The 22,145-nt window shown below is 38.5% G+C and overlaps 1 protein-coding gene across 3 annotated transcripts in view; it reads right to left on the reverse strand.

Annotated features, from left to right (window-relative positions):
* The window catches only part of Cers6 (ceramide synthase 6), a 305,834-nt gene that overhangs the window by 41,017 nt on the left and 242,672 nt on the right, over positions 1-22,145 (reverse strand). For all 3 annotated transcript variants that reach the window (XM_004651925.2, XM_004651924.2, XM_045147270.1), the window contains exons 7-8: positions 13,334-13,462; positions 11,456-11,562 (exon numbers count right to left, since the gene is read on the reverse strand). In XM_004651925.2, the coding sequence (XP_004651982.1) occupies positions 11,456-11,562; positions 13,334-13,462 (236 nt within the window). The remainder of the gene's footprint in view (positions 1-11,455; positions 11,563-13,333; positions 13,463-22,145) is intronic.

Raw genomic sequence — 22,145 nt, forward strand, 5'->3', positions numbered from 1 at the left:
CTCCCTAACTACCAAATAAAGGCTAAAGCACAGATATTTTTGAGCCAAAAGAAACTACATACAATTTCCTAAAAAATGAAATAAAAAGGGAATATTAAGCTAGCACCTTTTCTTTAATGATGGCCATATTATAATGACATGTGTATCTGATGCACCAATAGCTGCTTGTTTGGTAATAGTGGTATGCTATATGTTCCGTATCTATTACTGGCAGTTTGGAATGTTGATTATAAAGCTCAGCCAAATATTTGAAAGTATTCAATGATAGAGTAAATTTGGTCCTGATTATATGCAAAACCATGTTTGAAAAGTAAGCATGTGGAAGAGGTACAAATATGTAAGCATTTCTAACTGTATTGACACTGAACTAAGTTCATAGATGTCATTTAATAAAGGAAAAACCAAATTATGTTACAGTATGTTAGAAAAATTAACTATAAAACCTACAAGATGACTTTTGACCTGTTCACTGCAAAGTCTATGATTTAATAAAACAAGTGAACCAATAAAACACTCAATATAGTTCCCCTTTCCATATGCTTACTCAAGCTATGAAATTATTCCAGAGGAATGCTATTACCCAAAATAGGAAATATAGATCAATTATTTTGGCTTCCATTATGAACTCATAATTCTCAGCTCTTATGTTGTAAAATGTAAGATGATATTTTAGCAGACTGTACCATCATATAACTCTGGAAACCCATGATACTATTAAAAAGATTACTTCAGAGTAGCCAGATGCTACAATTCTAAAACTTTTAACTCAAAGTAATTTCTTTACTGCTAACTGTAATAGAAACCTACATTTTGAGAACTAATAGAACTTTTACAGAGTTGATACAATAAAATTCAGAATCAGAGAAGGCAAGCTTGAAAGCTATTGGAAAAAAGGTCTAAAGGAATTCATAAAGTTTATCTTGACCAAGATTATGGAAAGGTGAGTTATAAGAGATTTTTCTTGGTTATAAAATGTATGTTGGGTTATGATGCAGAGCAGGACTTAGGGGCAGAACTAGGACAAACAGGCATAAATAAATCTCTTATAATAACTCTTGTATAGAATTAGAGGGGACTATTTTTAGGGATGGAGAGTCTCCTTCCATTGGAATTATCCATGCAGTGTCTAAATTATTCAGTTATGGTCTCTTCCCAAATCAGATTCTTCTAATCTCTCCATTCTGCATAGACTGAGAACCATAAAATGTTCCACATAGGCTATTGGTGTGAAACTGTGTATCCTGTGAAGATGGTTAAGAGAAGCAGCTGTCAGTTTAATACCCTCCTTCCAAAACAGACTGGGAGGTTAGCAGGACCAAGTGCTACACACAGTGGATATAAAAGTTGCATTTACAAGGGTGTATCATGTCCTGGTAACAGCACAGTTAGACATTGGCTGGGGTTGTTTATAGTGCAAAACTACACCAGACTGTGATGTCATCAGAATGGAACAATGCGGGGCTGGAGAGATGGCTTAGCGGTTAAGCGCTTGCCTGTGAAGCCTAAGGACCCTGGTTCGAGGCTCAGTTCCCCAGGTCCCACATTAGCCAGATGCACAAAGGGGGCGCACGCGTCTGGAGTTCGTTTGCAGAGGCTGGAAGCCCTGGCACGCCCATTTTCTCTCTCCCTCTATCTGTCTTTCTCTCTGTGTCTGTCGCTCTCAAATAAATAAATAAAAAATGAACAGAAAGGAACAACGCAGAGAGGTCAATTCTGGTGACCTGCGCGTGGAGGGACTGGGATGTGCCCCAGATATCTCCTGAACAGATAGATATGAACCCACTTCCCTGAACAACTTCCAAGCTTGGAGAGAGGAACAGAGAGAGAGAGAGAGAGAGGGAGAGAGACTTGGAAAATCATGTCTCTACTTCCTGGTTTATTAGAATAAATAGTTCCCCAACAGGACATATGACTCAATCTTGATTAAATACAATGGTTCCAAAAGGCAGAATGGATGAAAGCCAGAAAGCACAGAATTAGTGATGAGGACTGTGACAAAGAAGAGTTTCCTATATTAGAATTACATGATGAAGACCGTCACAAAAGAACCACAGCCTGTCAAGAAAAGGTGTCGCAGCTGGGCATGGTGGTGCATGCCTTTAATCCCAGCACTTGGGAGGCAGAGGTAGGAGGATTACCTTGAGATCAAGACCAGCCCGAGATTACATAGTGAAATCCAGGTCAACCCGGGCTAGAGTGAGACCCTACCTTTAAAACCCTCCACTCCCCTGCAAAAAAAGAAATGGTGGCATAAGGTGCCTTAATATCCACACACAGAATTAAATTAGGTCCTGATTTCCTGCCACATATAAAAATTACCTCTGTCATATAGACTGAAATATAGGGTGTAAACTATAAAATTCTGGAGCTGGAGAGATGGCTTAGTGGTTAATTCACTTTCTGGTAAAGCTAAAAGACCCAGGTTTGATTCCCCAGTACACATATATAGCCAGACGCACAAGGTAGTGCACGAGTCTGGAGTCTGTCTGCAGTGGTAGGAGGCCCTGGAGTGCCCATTCTCTCTCTCTCTCCCCATAAATACACACACACACACACACACACACACCCCTGCCTCTTTCCCTCTCCCTTTCAAATAAATAAATAAATCTAACTAGAAAACTCTAAAGGAGAACTGGAGAGTTGGCTTAGTGTTAAGGTGCTTGCCAGAGAAGCCTAAGGATCCAGGTTTGGTTTTCCATACCCCATGTAAGTCTGATGCACATGGTGGCACATACATCTGGAGTTGATTTGCAGTGGCTAGAGACCCTAGTGTGCCCATTTTTTTTTCTCTCTCTTCAGTAGAAGAATAGATTAATGGGGGTGAAAAGGCCCAAAGTGAGGTCAGGGGGAAGAGATTGAGTAAAGGAAAAGTGGAAGGAGGGCTAATCAAAATCTAAGAGGATGCAAATAAATCATATGGAATCCTCCAGTTTCCGACAATGGAACACTCAGGAGCCATAGATTGTTGTGAGAAAAATTTTCAGTGCCAGGGATGGGATATCTCCAGTGAGTTGTTGGCCAGGGAGGTCCCTGATGCCCCCAAAACATTATAGGCCATTGCTGAGGCCCTTGGTTTCCCACCAGAAATAGATGGTAAGACCCTATTGCTGAAGACTCCACATACTTGGGCTGCAAGGCCACTGAGAAATCCTGCTGGAACTGAGCTGATAACCTCTTCCATGTAGACCAGCTGACAGAAAGCTGGAAGAACCCATTCTACATGTAGTTCAGTGGGAGAAAGAGATACCACCAGTGAAGATACTCAACAGTGGACACTGCAAGCCATATAATTGGCCAGCCAGGCCAAATGAGCCAATGGGTGCAATAGTGGCACGTCTGTTATGGTGGAAACCAACTGCCCTCCAACTGGACTGGAGGCCCACTCCATGGGGGTGGGGGGAACACATCCCTGATACTGAAAACTTAAAACAGGGGTAGTCATGAGCCCTACAGTGTAACATCTGCTGATGTCTGGAAAAATGTATATACTATGCTTATCAAACTGCCCAGTAAGCACTTCTCTTAATATTTATACCCTTTTATTAATGTTACTCTCACTTTGGGTAGAGAATCTTCTCTTTTCAGATGGCAGTGACCTTGGGATGACTCAGAAGGTATCATAGTGCTGGAAAGAAGTGACTGGAGTACTGAGTAACATCTTTCTCTAATAAATAAATAAAAACAAAATATTTTTAAAAACTCAACGGGAAAATAGGATTCAATCTCATGACCTTGGATTTGGAAGCAATTTCCTATGCCACCAGAAACACAAATGAACAAAATAATAATGGTCAATTAGATTTCTTTGAAAACAGAAAACTTTGTATTTCAAAGAATATAATGAAGAAAGTGAAAATACAACCCTCAGAAGGGGAGAAAGATTTGAAAAATGTATACCTGATAGGAGACTTTTAAAATCATATATATAATAAATTATTACAAACGGTCACAAAAATAGAAAGACAACTCAATTACTAATGAACACAATATTTGAAATGCAAACACAACCACAATAAAATACCACTGTAGTCTCACTAGAATGAATTTAATCAAAAACACAGACAATGTTAAAGATAAGGAGCTGGAGAGATGGCATAACCGTTGAGGCACTTGCCTGCAAAGCCTACAGATACAGGTTTGAATCCCCAGTACCCACGTAAGCCAGATGTACATGGTGGCATACACATCTGGAGTTCATCTGCAGTGGCTAGAGGCTCTAATGTATCTGTTCTCTCTCTTTCAATAAATAAATAAAATAAAATATAAAAAAAAGCAAAAGTAGAATCCTTATATATTGTTCGTAGGAATATAAAATAGTCATGCAACTTTGTGAAAGAGCTTAGTAGAGTTTCAAAAGGTTAAATTCAGCTATGTACCCTAGAAGTTCTATTTCCAGGTATGTGACCAAGAAAATTAAAAACATGTATTTGTATCAGATCATGTATACAAATATGGAAATAATCCAAAAGTTGATTATATGATAAAAGTAAATAAAATGTGGCATATGCACAATATATAATATTGTCAGCAACAAGAAGGGAATACTGATACATGCTATGACATGGATAAACCTTGTAATCATTAGGCTAACTGAAAATACCTAGTTACACAAGATTACATACTAAATAAACTTATGTAAAATAGGTACTAGATAAAATCAGAGGCAGAGAGTAGATGAATTTACTGCCAGGGACTGGTGGGAGAGAAGATTGGGAGTGACAGCCAGCAGATACAACTCTTAGGGGTGATAAAGATACTCTAAAATTATAATGCTGGCTGTACATCACCATGACTATTCTGTAAGCCACCAAGTTGTATACTTTAAAAGAGTGGATTTTGGGCTGGAGAGATGGCTTAGCAGTTAAGCACTTGCCCGTGAAGCCTAAGGACCCCGGTTCGAGGCTCGATTCCCCAGGACCCACGTTAGCCAGATGCACAAGGGGGCGCACATATCTGGAGTTCGTTTGCAGTGGTTGGAGGCCTGGCACGTCCATTCTCTCTCTCTCTCTCTCTCTCTCTCTCTCTCTCTGTGTGTCTCTTTCTCTCTCTGTCTGTTGCTATCAAATAAATAAATAAAAATAAAAAAACTTAGAAAGAAAAGAGTGGATTTTGCCGGGCATGGTGCACACTTTTAATCCCAGCACTTGGGAGGCAGAGGTAGGAGGATCTCCGTGAGTTCAAGGCCACCCTGAGACTACACAGTTAATTCCAGGTAAGCCTGGACCAGAGTGAGACCTTACCTCGAAAAACCAAAAACAAAAAACAAAAAAACAAAAACAAAAACAAAAAAACCAAGAGTGGATTTTATAGCATGTAAAGTTGATGTAAAAATATGCTAATATATGTTAAAAAGCAAATCTCTGGCTGGAGAGATGGCTCAGCAGTCAAGGCACTTGCCTACACAGCCTAACAACCTGGGTTTGATTCCCCAGTACCCATGTAAAGCCAGATGAACCAAGTGGTTCATGCATCTGGACTTTGCTTATAGTGGCTGGAGGCCCTGGTGTGCCCATTCTCTCTCACCTTACAAATAAATAATGAAGCATTTAAAAAAGCGAATATCTACTTTTACACATGGTTAATTATGTGAGTAAGAGGCATGTCCCTAAATCTTTTTAACTTAAAAAAAATGCAGTTACAAAAGCAATACTCACTTATTTTAGAAGGCTTAGAACAGCCCACACATGAAGAAGTCATTGCTAAGGCACCCACAGCCCTGAGAGGCACCTTGCCGTGACAGTGCCTTTTTTTCTGTTTTTTTTTTTTTTTTTTTTGTAAAGTTTATAAAGTTAAAAATGAAGGCGCTAGAGCAATGCTTTGCTTTTCATGCAAGAACTATCACTAATGTTATATGTTATCATGACATTGTTGTTATTTCCCCACCGTGATGTCTTTGAACTATAGGGGTACATGTAGGGTCACAGTCAAGAGACTTGGAGAGTGGTTATGCAACCAGTTACACAAAACTCACTCTGAAAGTCTGAAAACACCACCCTCCTACTCCAACAAGACCAAATCAATTAGGGGAGGGGAGGTGGAGCGCAACTCTATTTTTAGTTTCTAAGTAAGTCTCATGTACAACTTCGTGTAAGAAACACTAGGTTTCACTGAGATTTCTGTCATTCCAGATCTCAACCTTAAGGTCTAGAAGCACCAATATATATATATATAGATAAATATAGATAGATCATGTGTATGTGTGTGTGTATATATATATATATATTCTTAGAAGGTGTACTTTGCGCTTCTTTTTGGTATAGTTAATGTGTTTTCATAATTTTGTCATTTATATTTCTCTGAATGGTATCCATTCTGAGCCATTTCAAATATAGCTTTTGTATGACTGTTATTTAAAAAAATTATTTATTATTTGGACGTGTGTGGTGGGAGAAGTCTGTAGGCGTGTCTTGCCACTGCAAATACATGCCAAATCCTTGGGCCATGTTTTGTGTTTGGCTTTACATGGGTACTGGGAAATTGAACCCCACCAGCACAGCTTTGTAAGCCAAGTGTCTTTAACTGCTGAGAAACTCCCTCACCAACTAGTCTTTTCCTTTTCCTCATTCCTAATAAATTTCTTTTCATATCATGCCATTAAAAAAGGGAAAGACTTACAAAGACTTATTAACTTATTCAATGTCACAACATGATGAGACTAGTATCATCATTTCTATTTAAGGTATGGAATCTCAGCACAGGTTAATTAAGCAGTAGATGCAGGATTGGAAGCCATATATTCTGTTTTAAATATCCCTGCTAACAACTGAACTATCTCTCTCTCTCTCTCTCTCTCTCCATATATAAATATAAATATAATATAAATATATAAATATAAATATATATATAAATATATAAATATAAATATAATATAAATATATAAATATAAATATATATATATATTTACAAACAGTCATTTTGGTGCTTTAAGTGTAAAATGTCCCCCACAGCCTGAAGTGTCTGTGATTAAGTGCTCAGCCAGTAAAGCCTTTGGACAGTGGAGCCATGCTAACAGATGTGTATTCTGAGGGGTAGATCTTGGCATTGATTAATTCAGTCTTGCCGAGAGTTAGAAACTGGCTCACTCAAATAATTTTCTTCCTGCTTTGTGTGGATCTGTGGTGCTCCAACTTCTAGCTCTGCCATGCTGAAACTTCCCCCTTGTGATGGCAAGCCTGAAATCCATTTTCTTCCCACCATAAGATCTTCTCATAAGTATTTCTTTTCTTTCTGTCTTTTATTTACTTACTTATTTATTTTTTTATTTTTATTTTTTTTGGTTTTCAGGGGTAGGGTCTCATGCTAGCTCAGGCTGCTCTGGAATTCAGTAAGTAGACTCGGTGGCCTTGAACTCTTGGTGATCCTCCTACCTCTGTCTCCCAAGTGCTTGGGTTAAAGGCGTGCACCATTACGCCCGGCCTCATCAGGTGCTTTGATCTAGCAATAAGGAGCTACAGTGGTCTTAATAATGTTAGTCAAGATGACAAACCCCAGAAAACATGTAGAATCTGATCACTGCCAAGGCTGTGGTAGGTGTTATTTTCTGGAATCGCAATGTCCCATATGCTTGCTGCATGCTGGCAGTGAGTACATTGGACAGCTGGTCTAAACTTAGATGTGTGGCAGTGTGAATACATACTCATTTCTGTGGTTTCAATTCGCAATGACCTCGAAATAGGCTCTTGTGTTTGGACACTCGGTCCCTACCTGGTGGCACTGTATGGGAAGGTTGTGGAGCCTTTAGGGATGGAGCCTTTCATCAGCAACTCAGGCTAGTGTGGTAAAACACTTTATCCACTGAGCTATCTCCCCAAGCCCCTAGTTGCCAATTTTTTAATGCTACTAATTATAAATATAAAATTATTATGAAGACTATATTATTTTCTATTAGATAGTGTTTTCCATAATGATGTATTATAGCCAACAGAGAAGTATGGAAGGCAAGCCATAGTTCTAATAGTGTAGCTGTTTTTTAAAATATGTATGGCAAGAGAGTAAGAGAGTAAGAGAGAAAATGAGAATGAGAATGAATGAGTATGACAGGGCCTCTTCCTACTAAAAACAAATTCCAGATTCATGTGCCACTTTGTGCATCTGGTGTTACATGAGTACTGGGGAATTGAATCCCAGCTGTCAGACTTTTTTTTTTTTTTTTTTTTTCAAGGTAGGGTCTCACTCTAGCTCAGGTTGACCTGGAATTCACTATGTAGTCTCAGGGTGGCCTCGAACTCATAGTGATCCTCCTACCTCTGCCTCCCTCTGCCTCCCAAGTGCTGGGATTAAAGGCGTGTGTCACCATGCCCAGCTTTCCATCAGACATTTTTTTTTGTTTTTTATTTTTTAGATTTATTTTTATTTATTTATTACAGACCGAGATAGAGAGAGTGAGAATGGGTGAGCCAGGGCCTCTAGCCACTGCAAACAAACTCCAGACGCATGTGCCACCTTGTGCATCTGGCTTACGTGGGTCCTGGAAAATCGAACCTGGATCTTTAGGCTTTGCAGGCATGCACCTTAACCACTAAGCCATCTCTCCAGCCCCTGTCAGACTTAAACAAACTCCTTTTAATAGCTAAGCCATCTCTCCAGCTATGGTGTAGCTGTTTTTGAGAAGCATGAATCAAGGACGGAGTAATGAGTCATGTGTTCTTACACCTAGAAATTACAAATATTGTGGTGGTTCATGAGGAAATTCAAATAGGAGGAACCCAGAAGATGTTTCTGGAGACTCCTAAGAAAAGGGTTGAAAAACAGCAAGCAATAGAGGGCAGATGGAGTCATTTTGTGTCTCTTTCCACCTGAAGTGCATGTCTCTGAAGGAGAAGTAAGTCTAGGAAATGCTTGTTAGAAATGAAGTCTAATGTGCCCCTGCCATCTTAGTCTCCATGGGTATGTGTTTATTTACACATTATGGCATATAATATTTAGCCAATAAAGACCTTTAGCATATGCAGTAAAATTACACACACACACACACACACACACACACACACACATTTTTTTTTTTGGAGGTAGGGTCTCACTGTAGCCCAGGCTGACCTGAAATTCACTATGTAGTCTCAGGGGGTCCTCAAACTCACACCCATCCTCCTACCTCTGCCTCCCGAGTGCTGGGATTAAAGGTGTGTGCCACACATGTATATACTATGAGGTATAATGTATTATTTAGCCAAAAGAACTTTCCAATCTATGTATTAAAGCTACTTAAGTATAAAATATTTGCATTATTTATGTCCTCCAAATATTCAAACAATAATGTATAATTTCAAGTCTCCTTTTCCACAGAATGCTGAAAGGACCTGTAAAGGCTTTAAACTATAGGCCCTAGAGCTAATTGAGTACTCAGTGCCTAGCCCATCCTGATTTCCTAATAAATATCCTATAATTCTTCACTAAATACATAAAATATGGCAGTACTTTGGAAGTTGAAAGTTCACAGGCGCACTGGAATTGGGAGGTAAGCAGTTTTCCAAAAAGGTACTTTTCTGAGAGGTGAAGGAAATCACAGATGCCTTAGACTATGACAAACCTACATGTCTGTCTTCCACCCAGAGGAAACACACACATGCACATACCCCCATACACACTCATTTCGCATGTAGCTTAAAGGTCATTGGTCAAAAGTTACAAGGACCCAAGTGTTATCCAAGAAGGTATTTTCTCTTGATCAGAGAAATTGATTGACTTTCAGAGCAGAGGAATGGAAGAAGAAACTGTAGCCTGTAATTAGAAAAACTTTTTTTTTTTTTACAATACTAGAATTTCCTAGTCTACAAGGAATTTTAAAATCATTTCAAAATTCTAAAATAAATGCTGTTTGTTGCTGTTCTTTATGTAAGGGTTTCAATACTTGTAATGCCTATTGCATTGTGGCCATTGAAGCAAGATCAAAATAAAGGTCATGCAAGCAGCAGCATTACTTCCTGGACATGCCCCAGAAGGATTTTAGTCATTACTGTGCAACTATAATAGCAATGGGTACCAAATTGCTTTCTGTACTACAAGAAATACAAGATTTTCCTTCATAAGTTGCTTTTGAAAAACTTGGTGGCACGAAGCAGCATGGTAGCAGGCAGTCCACAGCATTTGCACTAGAAGCTTTCGTTTTATATTAGGTTTCAAAGGCATTTCTAAATATAAGTCATCATAACAGGCCATACTTATTAGTGATCTTAGTGGCATTAGGAAGGAATTTCTTTTTTCTGTGGATCTGTGTTCCACATAACTCACCATAGTCTAAACCTTAAGGACTTTCACTTGTTAACGCAAAGGGAAGAGGACAGATGCATCACAATTTTTATTTCTACCCTTAAAAAGAATGAAATAAATCAAATAACTCAAATGATACATATTTCTTTAAAACTCAGGTTCTCAGAAATAATAAGTAGGAAAAGCTATAATTCTCAGAAATTATTCCTTACCTTTTGTTTGATTTTCTTTCATTTTTTACCACTAGCTTTGTTAATAATTTTGAAAAGAGCTTTGACTTAGAAAGAAGTGTAGACATATCCTTTCAAAATTATTTCGGTATTTGCAACCTTCATTTATAGTGAACTATAAAGAGATTTTATAAACGTCTATGGCAAACACAGTGTTGCTGCTTGGAAATGATTTGTATAGTAAGTGTCGAAAGTGCTGTAACCCTCAAGAAACCGTGTCTGTGTGTGTGTGTGTGTGTGTGTGTGTGTGTGTGTGTGTGTGTAGAGGAAGTGTGGGTGTGTCAATTACTCATTAATGCAATTTTAATGATGGACATTATTCACTAAAAGGCCCCAACATTAGTATGGTTATTCTGCTATAGTGGCAGAATGTCCAAGTATTATTGCATCTTCATTTTTCTACTTTCTCCAATTCTCAATGCTCGAATTCCCCAATCTTTCAGAATGAAGACAAAAGAAACTAAAATCAGTGGCAGACTTCAAATGATATGGAGAGTTCACTCCATTCCCCATCCCTGCCAATCAAGTAATAGCCTTTCAAAAATCCCATTAATGAGAGTGGGCCTATTTTCTGTAGAAAGGACTGCCAAATTCCATTGAAGTCTCTCATATCTTTTTCTTAGCTCTCAACAAAAGAAAAGCTATCTAGACATTAAGGAGCCACAGAAAATTTCAGGGGTTATTTTAGTTGTACCTTCCATTCTCTTTTCATGGAAAATCCAGCTGATGAGACCTATTTGGGACAGGGGCTCCCAAACTTCACTGTGCAGCTTAATCATCCTCAAGACTTATCAAAACAGATAGCCAGTCTCATATCTACAGTTTCCGTTTCTATGCTGTGCAAAATATCAGGACAGAATACAAGTCTCTTCTAGAAAAAGCCAAGCTATTTCTTACGTTCTTCCTCTCCTGTCTTTAAACTTCTTACTAATGATATGGAGCATAATTCAAGAGGAAAGTGTAACATAAACCTTATTTTGAAGGAGTGTCTTGATGAGGAAAAAGATTGGCATACTCACCAGAGAGGAAATATGCCCAACCGTGTGATGATAAAAACCATGGCAAACATAACAAACAGGAGGTCACACATTTTCTGAAACTTGGCATAATTTGCCATTTTGGCAGCCTATAAAGGGGAGGAATGTAACATATTACTATTTGGTTATATTAATCAATGAAAAGTTTCCTTCAATATGCATGACTCCCTTATAAGATATGGCTCACCAGATGCATAAAATTGCCTGCTACTTTAAAATGTCACGCACCACACATCAACATTTATAAATCACCCATAAGTTGGGTAAAATGCAGCATTATCTACAAGTAGAACTACTGACTGTCACAGATCTAATAAAATATTCAGCAACCTGAAAAATTCAATTATATGGTTGATTTCAGGAAAACAGAGAGTAAAAATAGGAAACTTCTGCAATATAAATGATATTAGCAAGGCAGAGACACTGAAACAGAAATCTGATGTGACAGGTCAAAGCAGAAAGTGTTGGAAAGTCCTTTAAGCCTTACTGAATCTTAAATACTTAGGCCACAAACTTCATACAGGAAATATGAAGCTTATCGGCATTTGCCTTCCTTTCTACTTAGAACTGTGTTCTTTCTTTCAAAAAGCACAGTGAGTATTTTGGGCTGATCGTTTCCTGGCTTATTCTCATAAACTTAGAGATGAAGAAAGTGTCAAGATTATGTGACTTCAACAAATCTATTTCAGTAGATTCTAGTTATATTACTGGGTCATTTTCTAGATGAAATTGACCAATGTTCAAAATGTCAATAGGAAATACTCTCATAATTTGTGACAGTAATTTAGGTGATCATCAGTGATCACTTTGTTTCACATTATTATAGGTTAGTCAGGGAAGAACATACATTCCTTTCCAATTATAATTTTAAAAAATTATTCTAAGTGTGAATAGGTGAGATTGGAAGCAGAATTTTGCTCCACATTTTTACATTCACAGCACCTACATCAGATTACAATTTGAAGACATCTTCTGCATGCATAACACTGTTTTCCTTGACTTAGAAAATTAATTAGCTGAGTCATACTTAAAAAGATGGTTGACAGTATCTTTGGAAGCTATAATTTAATGGTGTGAAGTAATGCACAATTCTATGAGAGAAATGTATTCCTAAAAGGAAGTATATATTTCCTATGTGGTAGCCAGGTTTATGAGCTTTTAATTTCATGAATTCTTGGGACATAACTTCATGGGGTATATTAAAAGAAAAATGGCCCTTCTGCCTTATTATTGCTATGTAAAATAGGTAATTTTTCTTTCATATTCATTCACTTAATAAATAAGCAATAACATTAATGTCAGAAAATTCTAGGCCACAGAAGTCATTTTGAGATTGCACTGATTGGCTATCCTCAAGCATTAGTTATGATGCCCAAAAGAACCTAGGTGATAGAAATATTTGGTTTTAAGCCACATGCTTGGATTCCTGGATTATCTTTCTTTTCTAGATGAAGTGGTAGATGATTTCCTGGATTATGACTCTACCCAGCACTATCTCAGAGATTTCCACAGGAATTAAAATTGGCAGATGGGACAAGATTAATTTCTAGACTGCAGGTTGCTGGATAAATTTCTACTTAGAAGCACACAGAGGATACCATCAAATTCGAGCTGATTTTCAGAGGGCTGCCCTCCTACGACATACAGTTTGTATCTTAAAAAATATGTTGAATGCTGTTTAACTTGAATTGCTTAGAAATCATAGCCCCAAATTATCATCTAACTTACCTAGTATAATAGGACTATTTTTTGTTTGTTTGTTTTATAACCTTAAGGGCACCAGGGCTATTGGTAAAATGCTGGTTTTAGGAACTATGAATTCTAGATTTTGTATTCTTAAAGACAAAGGAAAAGTTTTACCTCTAGAAGAGCATCAGCCGAGTCATGAAGACAGAGGACCAAGGTCCCTACTCGGGCCATGTTGTTGACATATGAAAAGATAATCAAGCAAATCGTTATAAGGTGGTGCAGGAACATAATACCAAAGTCCTTGAGGGAGAAAAGACACAACCACATTAGGCTTCAGCAATGTCAAAATATTCCCGTTGATTTATCCAAATTCTAAACCATTCTACTGAGAACTTCCAGAAACCTAGACCTGGGGATACTAAAATCAGTATAATTTCTACCTTTTCAACAGTGGGAGAGAGGCACATGAAACCAGTCACTGTGGAGAATGTTATCAACACCAGAATAAAAACCAGATCATGAGCAGAAGGCATCATCACAGGGTTTCAAGGACGAGAAATACTTAGAGCTGAACTTTGCTAGGTTTTGACTAAATGTCCTCCAAGGCCCATGGTGCTATTGGAAAGTGGTAGAATCTTTATGAGTTGGGTCCTAGAGGGAGGAAGTTAGGTTATTTGAGAAGTGCCCCTGATGAGTATACTGGGATCTGGTCCTTTTCTGTCTCTCTTGTTTCCTGTTTACTAGTTGCCACAAGGTAAGTAGCTACTATTTCTACACTGTCTCACCTTGATGAACTGCCTTGCCATAGACCCAAAAGCCAATCAACCATTGATAGAAGCCTTTGAAACTTATAGCCAAATTAAACTTTCTGACTTACAAATTAATTTATCACTGGTATTTTGCCATCATAACATAAAGTTAGCTAACACAAACTCTGTGATCTTCAGTAGTACAGCGCAGGTCCATTTGTCTTACAACTAGAAGCTATAACTTATGAACATCAGACATGTGCTTATGATGCATGTGTGTACACACATGTATATAATGGAGATTGAACCCAGAGCCTCTCCTATGCTAGGTAAAGACTCTACCATTGATTTATTTTTTTCACTAATTTTGAGACAGGATCTCACTACCTCGCCATGGCTGGCCTTGAACTCACTCTGTCGCTTAGGCTAGCCTTAAATCTTCAGTTCTTTTGTCTCAGTCACCTGAGTAGATGACATACACTAGTGTCAGTAGATCCAGCTTCATTCTGGATTTTTAAAGAACTGTGTTTGTTGTTATTTTTATTTATTTATTTGAGAGCAACAGACAGAAAGAGAAAGAGGCAGATAGAGAGAGGGAGAGAGACTGGTGTGTCAGGGCCTCCAGCCACTGCAAACGAGCTCCAGATGCGTGCACCTCCTTGTGCATCTGGCTAACGTGGGTCCTGGGGAATCGAGCCTCGAACCGGGGTCCTTAGGCTTCACAGGCAAGCACTTAACTGCTAAGCCATCTCTCCAGCCCTATTCTGGATTTTAATCATATCTTTGAAAAGGTAGCCATGTAAACTCAGAGGTAAAGGGCATTCCTGATAAACCTCATAGGAAGAAGCATTGCAAGGTGGTGCTGTCATTTGAATTCTCATGTCTTCTTTCCCCTCAATTTTGTATGTTAAACTCTTATTGCCAAAGGTGATGGTATTACGAAATAGGACTTCAGGGAGGTGACTAGGTCATTACTAGGATTAGTTCTCTAAAAATGAGGCCCCAGAGCACAATGCTGTCCCATATGTCACATGACAATATAGCTAGAAGTGTTGTGGCAACTGAGAGCAATGAAGTCCCTCTGGGATCCACATGGGCTTGAAACTCTTCAAGCCAGTGGCTCTCAAGATTTTGTCTTACCACTAACAACAACAAAGAAGGATAGGTTATAAATAATTTATTTTAAGAGAGTAGAAATAGGAGAAAGTAGAAGTAAAGTAGAACAACTCCCAAGCTGAATGCCACCCCTTTAGCTTAGATGAGAGGGTTTCTGAGAGGGACAATCCCCATGGTGACTTGTGTATGGTCTTCTTCTCACCTGGGAGATGTAAATTAGGCATCCGATTAGGATAAGGCTCATTGCCAGGTTCAGATGCATGTGGAGGACTATGGTTGTTGGTGGGCCAGGGAAGAGTAGTACAGACTCACAAAGAGCCTGTCCATAGTGGAATAAAGCCCATGCAGTGTTTACGGAGCAAAAGCCAGGAAGCTGTCTTTGATCACCATGTTGAGTCAGATTGGAGTTTCCTTCTAGTCTTGCCAGGGCAGACTGACATCTGTTCTTTTGGGCCTGTGTCCCTAACTGACTACCTACAAAAGAAGGCTACCTTATTCCTAACTTCTGTCAGAAGGTGCCATCTGTGATCAGGAAATGGACCTTCACCAGATCTCAAGTTCCTCAGTATCTTGAGCTAAGGCTTTATAACCTCTAGGATTACAAAACATAGATGTGTAGATGTGTGTGTTTTCACAAGCTACCAACTCTGTGATATTTTATTATACAAGCTTGAAACAATTAAGACAGGTGGTAACTGTTTTAGGTTACTGCATGGATTTCTTGGATTGTGCACCTCCATGTTAGCATCTTTGTCTGGACTATGCCCACTGGGATACTAAAATAAGAATCCTAACATGTTGGCTTTTCTGTTTAAAAACAAGCCCTGAATTTAGCCATTATCTATTCATATTCATTAAAAAAATTGGTAAATATAATAGTGACTAAGCCATCTTTTATTTGGATAGCTCTCCAAGGGAGCCATTTCCTGGCTCAAGTGAAAACAGCATTCTTCTGTGACCTATTCCCTGATCAAATGGACATAGTTTGTTGTGATATATAACTTCTGCTACTTAGAAACATAGTCCCTTTGACTGACTTTCATTCTAAATCAATTTGCATTTTCCCCAGAATGAACTTGAATTTCTATAGAACTTTAGTACTGATTTTGCTCTTCTTGAAACTCATTCCTCTATTAGCTATGCAACTAGGGACAAATAAATTGGCAAAAGTGAAAAATAGATCATAAAATTGAACTATGAACAAATCCGGACTAGGAAAAAGAAAGTTACATGTGAGTTAACCTTGGGGAACTGTTTCTAACTTTCTATCGTTGGAAGTTAAGCTTCCTGTGGCTATTTACTCACTGAAAACATTTATTGTTTACTATCTTCAATCTAGAAACTGTTCCAAGTTTTTGGGCAAATAAGTAAAATATGCAGATTTATGCCCTTTTGGAGTTAATTAAGATGCAAGGTAAAATGTATGGGTACAAAAATGAATAAGGGTGGGTAGGGAATCCCAGCTAGTCAATAGTACAGGGTAGGCTTGTATGGGTGATGCTTAAGGAGGATGAGAGAACTAGCCTTAGAAACATATGGGGAAAAAATGTCCCAACAGAGAAAAGCAATAAAGCAAAGGTTCCATCCACCATCCTCTCTCTATCCTGACACGTCTGAGCAATAGCATGGAGGTTAGCATGACCAGTGTCGAGTAAGAGATGAGTAGCGGTTACCGTGACAAAAACCACATTATTTTAACTGGTTTCTTTCTACCTATTACTGTTATTTAAAAGAAAAAGCAGTTTAACTTTGATGGATGGAAAGCAATCACTATATTGTTTAGTCACTGTGTTAACTATTCTAGGTAACTGACATCCGTACTTGCAGATGAATTGGGAAGTTAAGGAGTCAACAGTGAAATTACTTCTGGGTCTTCAAAGGTGGTTTTATTGACAGCACTGGATTAAAAAACAGAATGTTTACAAGTACTCTCCAATAATACTGGCAGTTCTTACCATAATGAAAAGGGCTAAGTTCTCATAGGTGGTGATGCCTTCATGTACTCCTTGTATATCCCTTTAGGAACACTCAGTTTATCCTGAGAATGAGTGTAGATAGCAATCCTCATGTTGCTGTTCAGCTATGTAACCCTGGCTCTGACTTATAGAAGCACTCACAATGTGGTCAGGTATAGTCATCAGTTCTCTGTAGATTTAAATTCATCTTTCACTCCCAGAGAATGTGATGGCCATAGGGCTTGTCTCTTCTTTGCCAGAGCTGCTTTGCTCTTTTCCTCTGCTGCTATTTTGCTCCCATAGCTTCCATCCTGGTCCCTGGCTTGCCCAGTAAAAGAGCCAATGTCTTTTGTCTCTCACTTACCCACCCTGTAGTTACCTTTTCTGAAACTAAGTGAAATGTCTACTCCTAATTTCTACCTTGTAGTTCAATGTAATTGAACAATCATTTTTGATCAATTTGCCTGTGGCTGTCAAATTCTATTTTAACACAGAAGTTCCTGAAAGTTAAAACCAAGGACTTATTGACGTAACTAGACTCCTGAAGTACATTTGTATCTTTCTTAGGATGGACAACTCTGGAGTGCACACTGTTTAACAGAGCCAATTTGTAATCTAGGCTTCAATGCACTTAGTTCTGTAGTCTTTGGTGAGGGCATCAGTTTCCTTATCTGTAAGATTAAGTGGTTGGATTAGGTTATTTTAAAGTTGCCAATTATATAAGTCTAGGCTTGGTAACTGCAGTGATTAAATGGCATCTGAAATTTTTAATATAGTAACTTTAGACCTGTGTGAATTACAAAGACCAAACAAGACATGCACTTAGGCACATGCAAGATAACACACACACGCATGCACACACGCGCGCGCGTGCACACACACACACACACACACACACACAGAGCAATTCTTTAGCTCAGTGGCTTTTAATGTCATTATAGTTTGTGGTTTGAAAAGTCATCTTCAAGGACTGGGGAGATGGCTCAGTGGGAAGAGCTCTTGCGTACAAGCATAAGGTCCTGTGTTTTATTCCTGTCCCATGTAAAGTTCTGGGCATGGGCAAGAATACCTCTTAACCTAGTGCCAGCAGGGGTGGGGAAGGCAAACAGGAGGATCACGGAGGCTTGCTGGTCTGCCAGCTTCAGTGAGAGACTGTCTCAAGGAAATGAGGTGGAATATTGGTAGAAGAAGACATGTGACATCCTTCTCTGGCTTCTGCACACATGCATGCACATAGGGAATGCACATCTGCACACACATGCACACATCACATGCATGCATACACCATACATACCACACTATGCAGACATATGCAGGCACTCATGTGCAAAGCCAAGTCACTTTCAATAGATTTGTTTAAAAACTTTTGTGTTTATTTTAGTGAATGTGCCTAAGGGTCAGTTTTATCTCCTGGAAAGTGTTATGTATAATAACACATATTGATTTGTTATAGACAAGCCACATGATAGTTTCCTTAATGAGTTTAGAATTTAAAAAAATGAAATAGGGCTGGAGAGATGGCTTAGCAGTTAAGGCACTTGCCTGTGAAGCCCAAGAACTCATGTTCAACTCTCTAGGTCCCATGTAGCCAGAGTTGCAGTGATACAAGCGCACAATGTCACCCATGTGCACAAGGGGGTGCACATCTGCAGTTTGTTCACAGCAGGATGAAGTTCCTGGCACTCCTACTCTCTCTCTCTTCCTCTCTCCCTCCCTCCCTCCCTCCCTCTCCCTCTCTCTCTCTCTCTCTCTCTCTCTCTCTCTCTCTCTCTCTCTCTCACACACACACACACACACACACACATATAAAATAAAGAAACACAGCTATTTCTTTTCATTTACCCTAGTCTTCAACAAATTGAATTGCACTGGATACCACCACAGAAGAGCATTCTACCTGGTGTCTGGGAATTCTAGGGCCCACACAGAACTGAAGATTGCAAATTCTTGCTATTTGCTAGCCCACTATGATCCTTCTGTGAATGCAGAAAAACTTTACATCATCTCTTGCTTACTGACAGATGAGACATGATGACTGTACTTTGAGCAGAATGAGAAATTATGTAGAAGTACAACATCACTGTTTTGTGACTTCTGAATTTCTGACATTGTTTACAGGGTCTCAAGGTTTCCTAAATTATTAAAAGTAGACAATACCAAAAATGCCTGAAGCAGACAAGAAAAATTGTACTGATAATGTTTCCAATGTAAGATGAAATCTGTTCTCGCTAGGCTATTGTTGGTTAGGCTCCCTCACTCAGAGAATGGTGTTCTCCTAAACAACAGCATTTTGAACAATGGCTCAACTGAAGTAGAGCTAATTCATCAATTGATATTTTGTGCTGTTTTTCTTAAACTAAATTAAAACATACAGTGCTTAATTCATCATTAGTGAGCTTGTATCTGGCTACACTTAATATTCAGGTTTTGAGGTCTAACCAGCTTAGTACCTAACTCGAATAACATCCCCCATTGTTTAGCCCTGAATGGCTGCTCTTGGCTCACTGAAAGAGAAAAAAGAGTTTTTCCTGTATTTAATTTTAAAAATGATTAACTATAAATTGATTAAAGCACTATGACATATTAGGAACACTTAATAATTAAGTTTCCTAATTCATATGTGATACAAATGTCAGTAATACCACAATGCTGTTGGATGTAACAAAGCCCCTTTAAAAATAAAAGCCTTGGGGGAGGCAGAATAGGGGCAGGGACAAAGGTAGAGAGGGTACCGACACATGGTGTATCCATACAAAACATGTTGTTAATAGTAATAGTAATATAAAAAATAAATATAAAAAAAGCCTTGGTTCTTTCAATAATGTTTGTTCTATGAAGACGATTTTTGTATATAATCCTCTGGTTCTAGAAAACATTTGTTGTATTACTGCTGGTGCTTTCAGTCTTACCCATAGCAAAAGACCATTTTTTAAAAAATTATATTTGTACCTGTGTGAATATGAAAGAAAGAGGGAATAATGGATTTGAACTCTTACATTTCTGCTTCAGAAAGTATTAGGTACAATGAAATACCTTTAATAAAAGTCATACTGTTCTGATCTCATGTATTACTCGTATCCTGTCACCCCAGCACATTTCTTTGGCACTGAATCTAGTTCAAAACTAGTTTTTAAACAACTTATAGATTGGATTTTATAAGTAAAGGGTGAAATTTTCCCATTCTCTTATTTGCAACTGCTGAAAATGACAGTGTGTATGTAGACACGGGCTTGGCTGAAAGCATACGAGGACTTTAGAAGGGAAATCCTTTCCAGCATTTTGTGCAGCAGTAGTTAAGTAGAGAGAATGATTTATTGCTGGTCAGATTGCTGACTGACCCCAAGCCCCTTATTCAAAAGAACCTGGCTCAGCCTTTGCTCCAGTGGTGACCCTACATTTTGCTTTTCTGCCATCCTGTTTATGGTTAGGTGTGCAGTCATGCTCAAGTTCTATGTTCCCTGACTAGTGTTTACTTGAACCTCAAGTTTTATATCAGTGGTTCCTTTTATGTTAATTGTCAGAGAAGAAGAAGAAGAAAAAATCAGATGTGATTTGTATCGATATTCACTTAAGAAAAGTATGAAATGAAAGAACTCAAGGATGAGCCACCATCTACTTTAGTGCCTGAAGTTAGTAAGTTAGGGCATGTTTTATCCCTTATTACATTTCCAAACAGTATTTAGAAAGCCTAGTGGTTTTGTTACTGATGGCTGGGTGCAGGCACAATCCAGCTAGATGAGCTTAGTTCCTAACTGTTAAATGAGAATCAGGATCTTCACTACACTAAAGGGATTAAAAAAAAAAATACTTACTTATTTATTTGCAAGCAGAGAGAGATACAAAGAAGAGAGACGGACAGAGAGAATAGGCATGCCAGGGTCTCCACCCATTGCAAATGAACTCTAGATGCAAAAGGTAGCAGCTCTCATTAAGATATAAACACAGGTTATCAGAAGTTGCCAGAATTGTGTTTGTCAGTAAAGTTTGTTTTAAGGGTATTTGTTTATTTTTTGTCTATGGCAACTTTCTTGCTCCAGTGGCAGAGTGAAGCAGTGAGTCCCAACAGAAACTACAAGTCCCACAACTATTGACACTATCGCCTAACCCTTAGTTTTATGACACTTGCTTTAGAATCACATTAAGGAGGTGATGGTATTTGAGATGTAGCAATTGCATTCTCATGACCAACATTGCCCCATTTTCTTCTCACAAAGGATATATAAGAGATTTGATATTTATAGCCATTCTGAAGCAACTCATTAACAATTCCTCTGGAAATTTAAATAAATTATAAGCAAGGAGTTCTAGAAAGTAACTTTATCAAATGACTCATGATCTATCATAAAGACAACTTAAGAACAATTTTAAAGGCAAGAGCTCTGGATTTGGGCTCAGTATTACTTTCTGTGCTGCTGGAGGTGCCATTACTTTATGGCTCCTGGAAAGAAGGGAAGTGCTGTGTAAGCAGTGTTTACCCAATCTTTTTCCTGCGCAGCATTTATGGTGTTGTTTCAAGATCAAGAGCTCATAATCTTGTCTGCTGTGAATTATTTCGTTAATATTTAATCGTTAATTGATTTTATTGCTGTAGAAAGGGTGCAATAAAATTTTATTTGCACAATAGAAAACAACACGATTGTGCTACCTATCACTTCCAGTGGGCCTGGTCAGAGCATAGCGCTTCACTCGTGGTGTCGCTCAGCTAGTATTCATGTTTTCCTCTCATTCCCCAGGAAAATATGCTCCTCAAACTCACTCTGCTTGCAAACGATTTAGATGTGTTCACTCTTACATACATGCTGTTTTTCTCATTGAGCCTTAGGTACTCACTATACAAGTTGCTAAATCACATGCACTTGGAGTCAAAAGCCTTTATAATGGACTTTATAATGGTCTGCTTAAATTACCTTTGGCCTGGCCATACTAGTTTACACAGACTTTAATAGGAAAAAATATTACTCTGAGACATTTAACATACAGTCTGTATAACACTGCTCCATAGGCTAAGAGATGTAACTCTGCATGTTATGAAGAAATCCCTGGGGACAGAGGCAACCACACTAACTTTGTGTATTTTCATGAAAATGCCTGCTGAGAACATAAGTTGATGCACAGTTTGTCACCTGTTCTTTCATGAAAACATATGACTATAGGGGAGACTGA

Source organism: Jaculus jaculus, chromosome 4, assembly GCF_020740685.1.
Source record: "Jaculus jaculus isolate mJacJac1 chromosome 4, mJacJac1.mat.Y.cur, whole genome shotgun sequence".
Classification (NCBI taxonomy): domain Eukaryota; kingdom Metazoa; phylum Chordata; class Mammalia; order Rodentia; family Dipodidae; genus Jaculus; species Jaculus jaculus.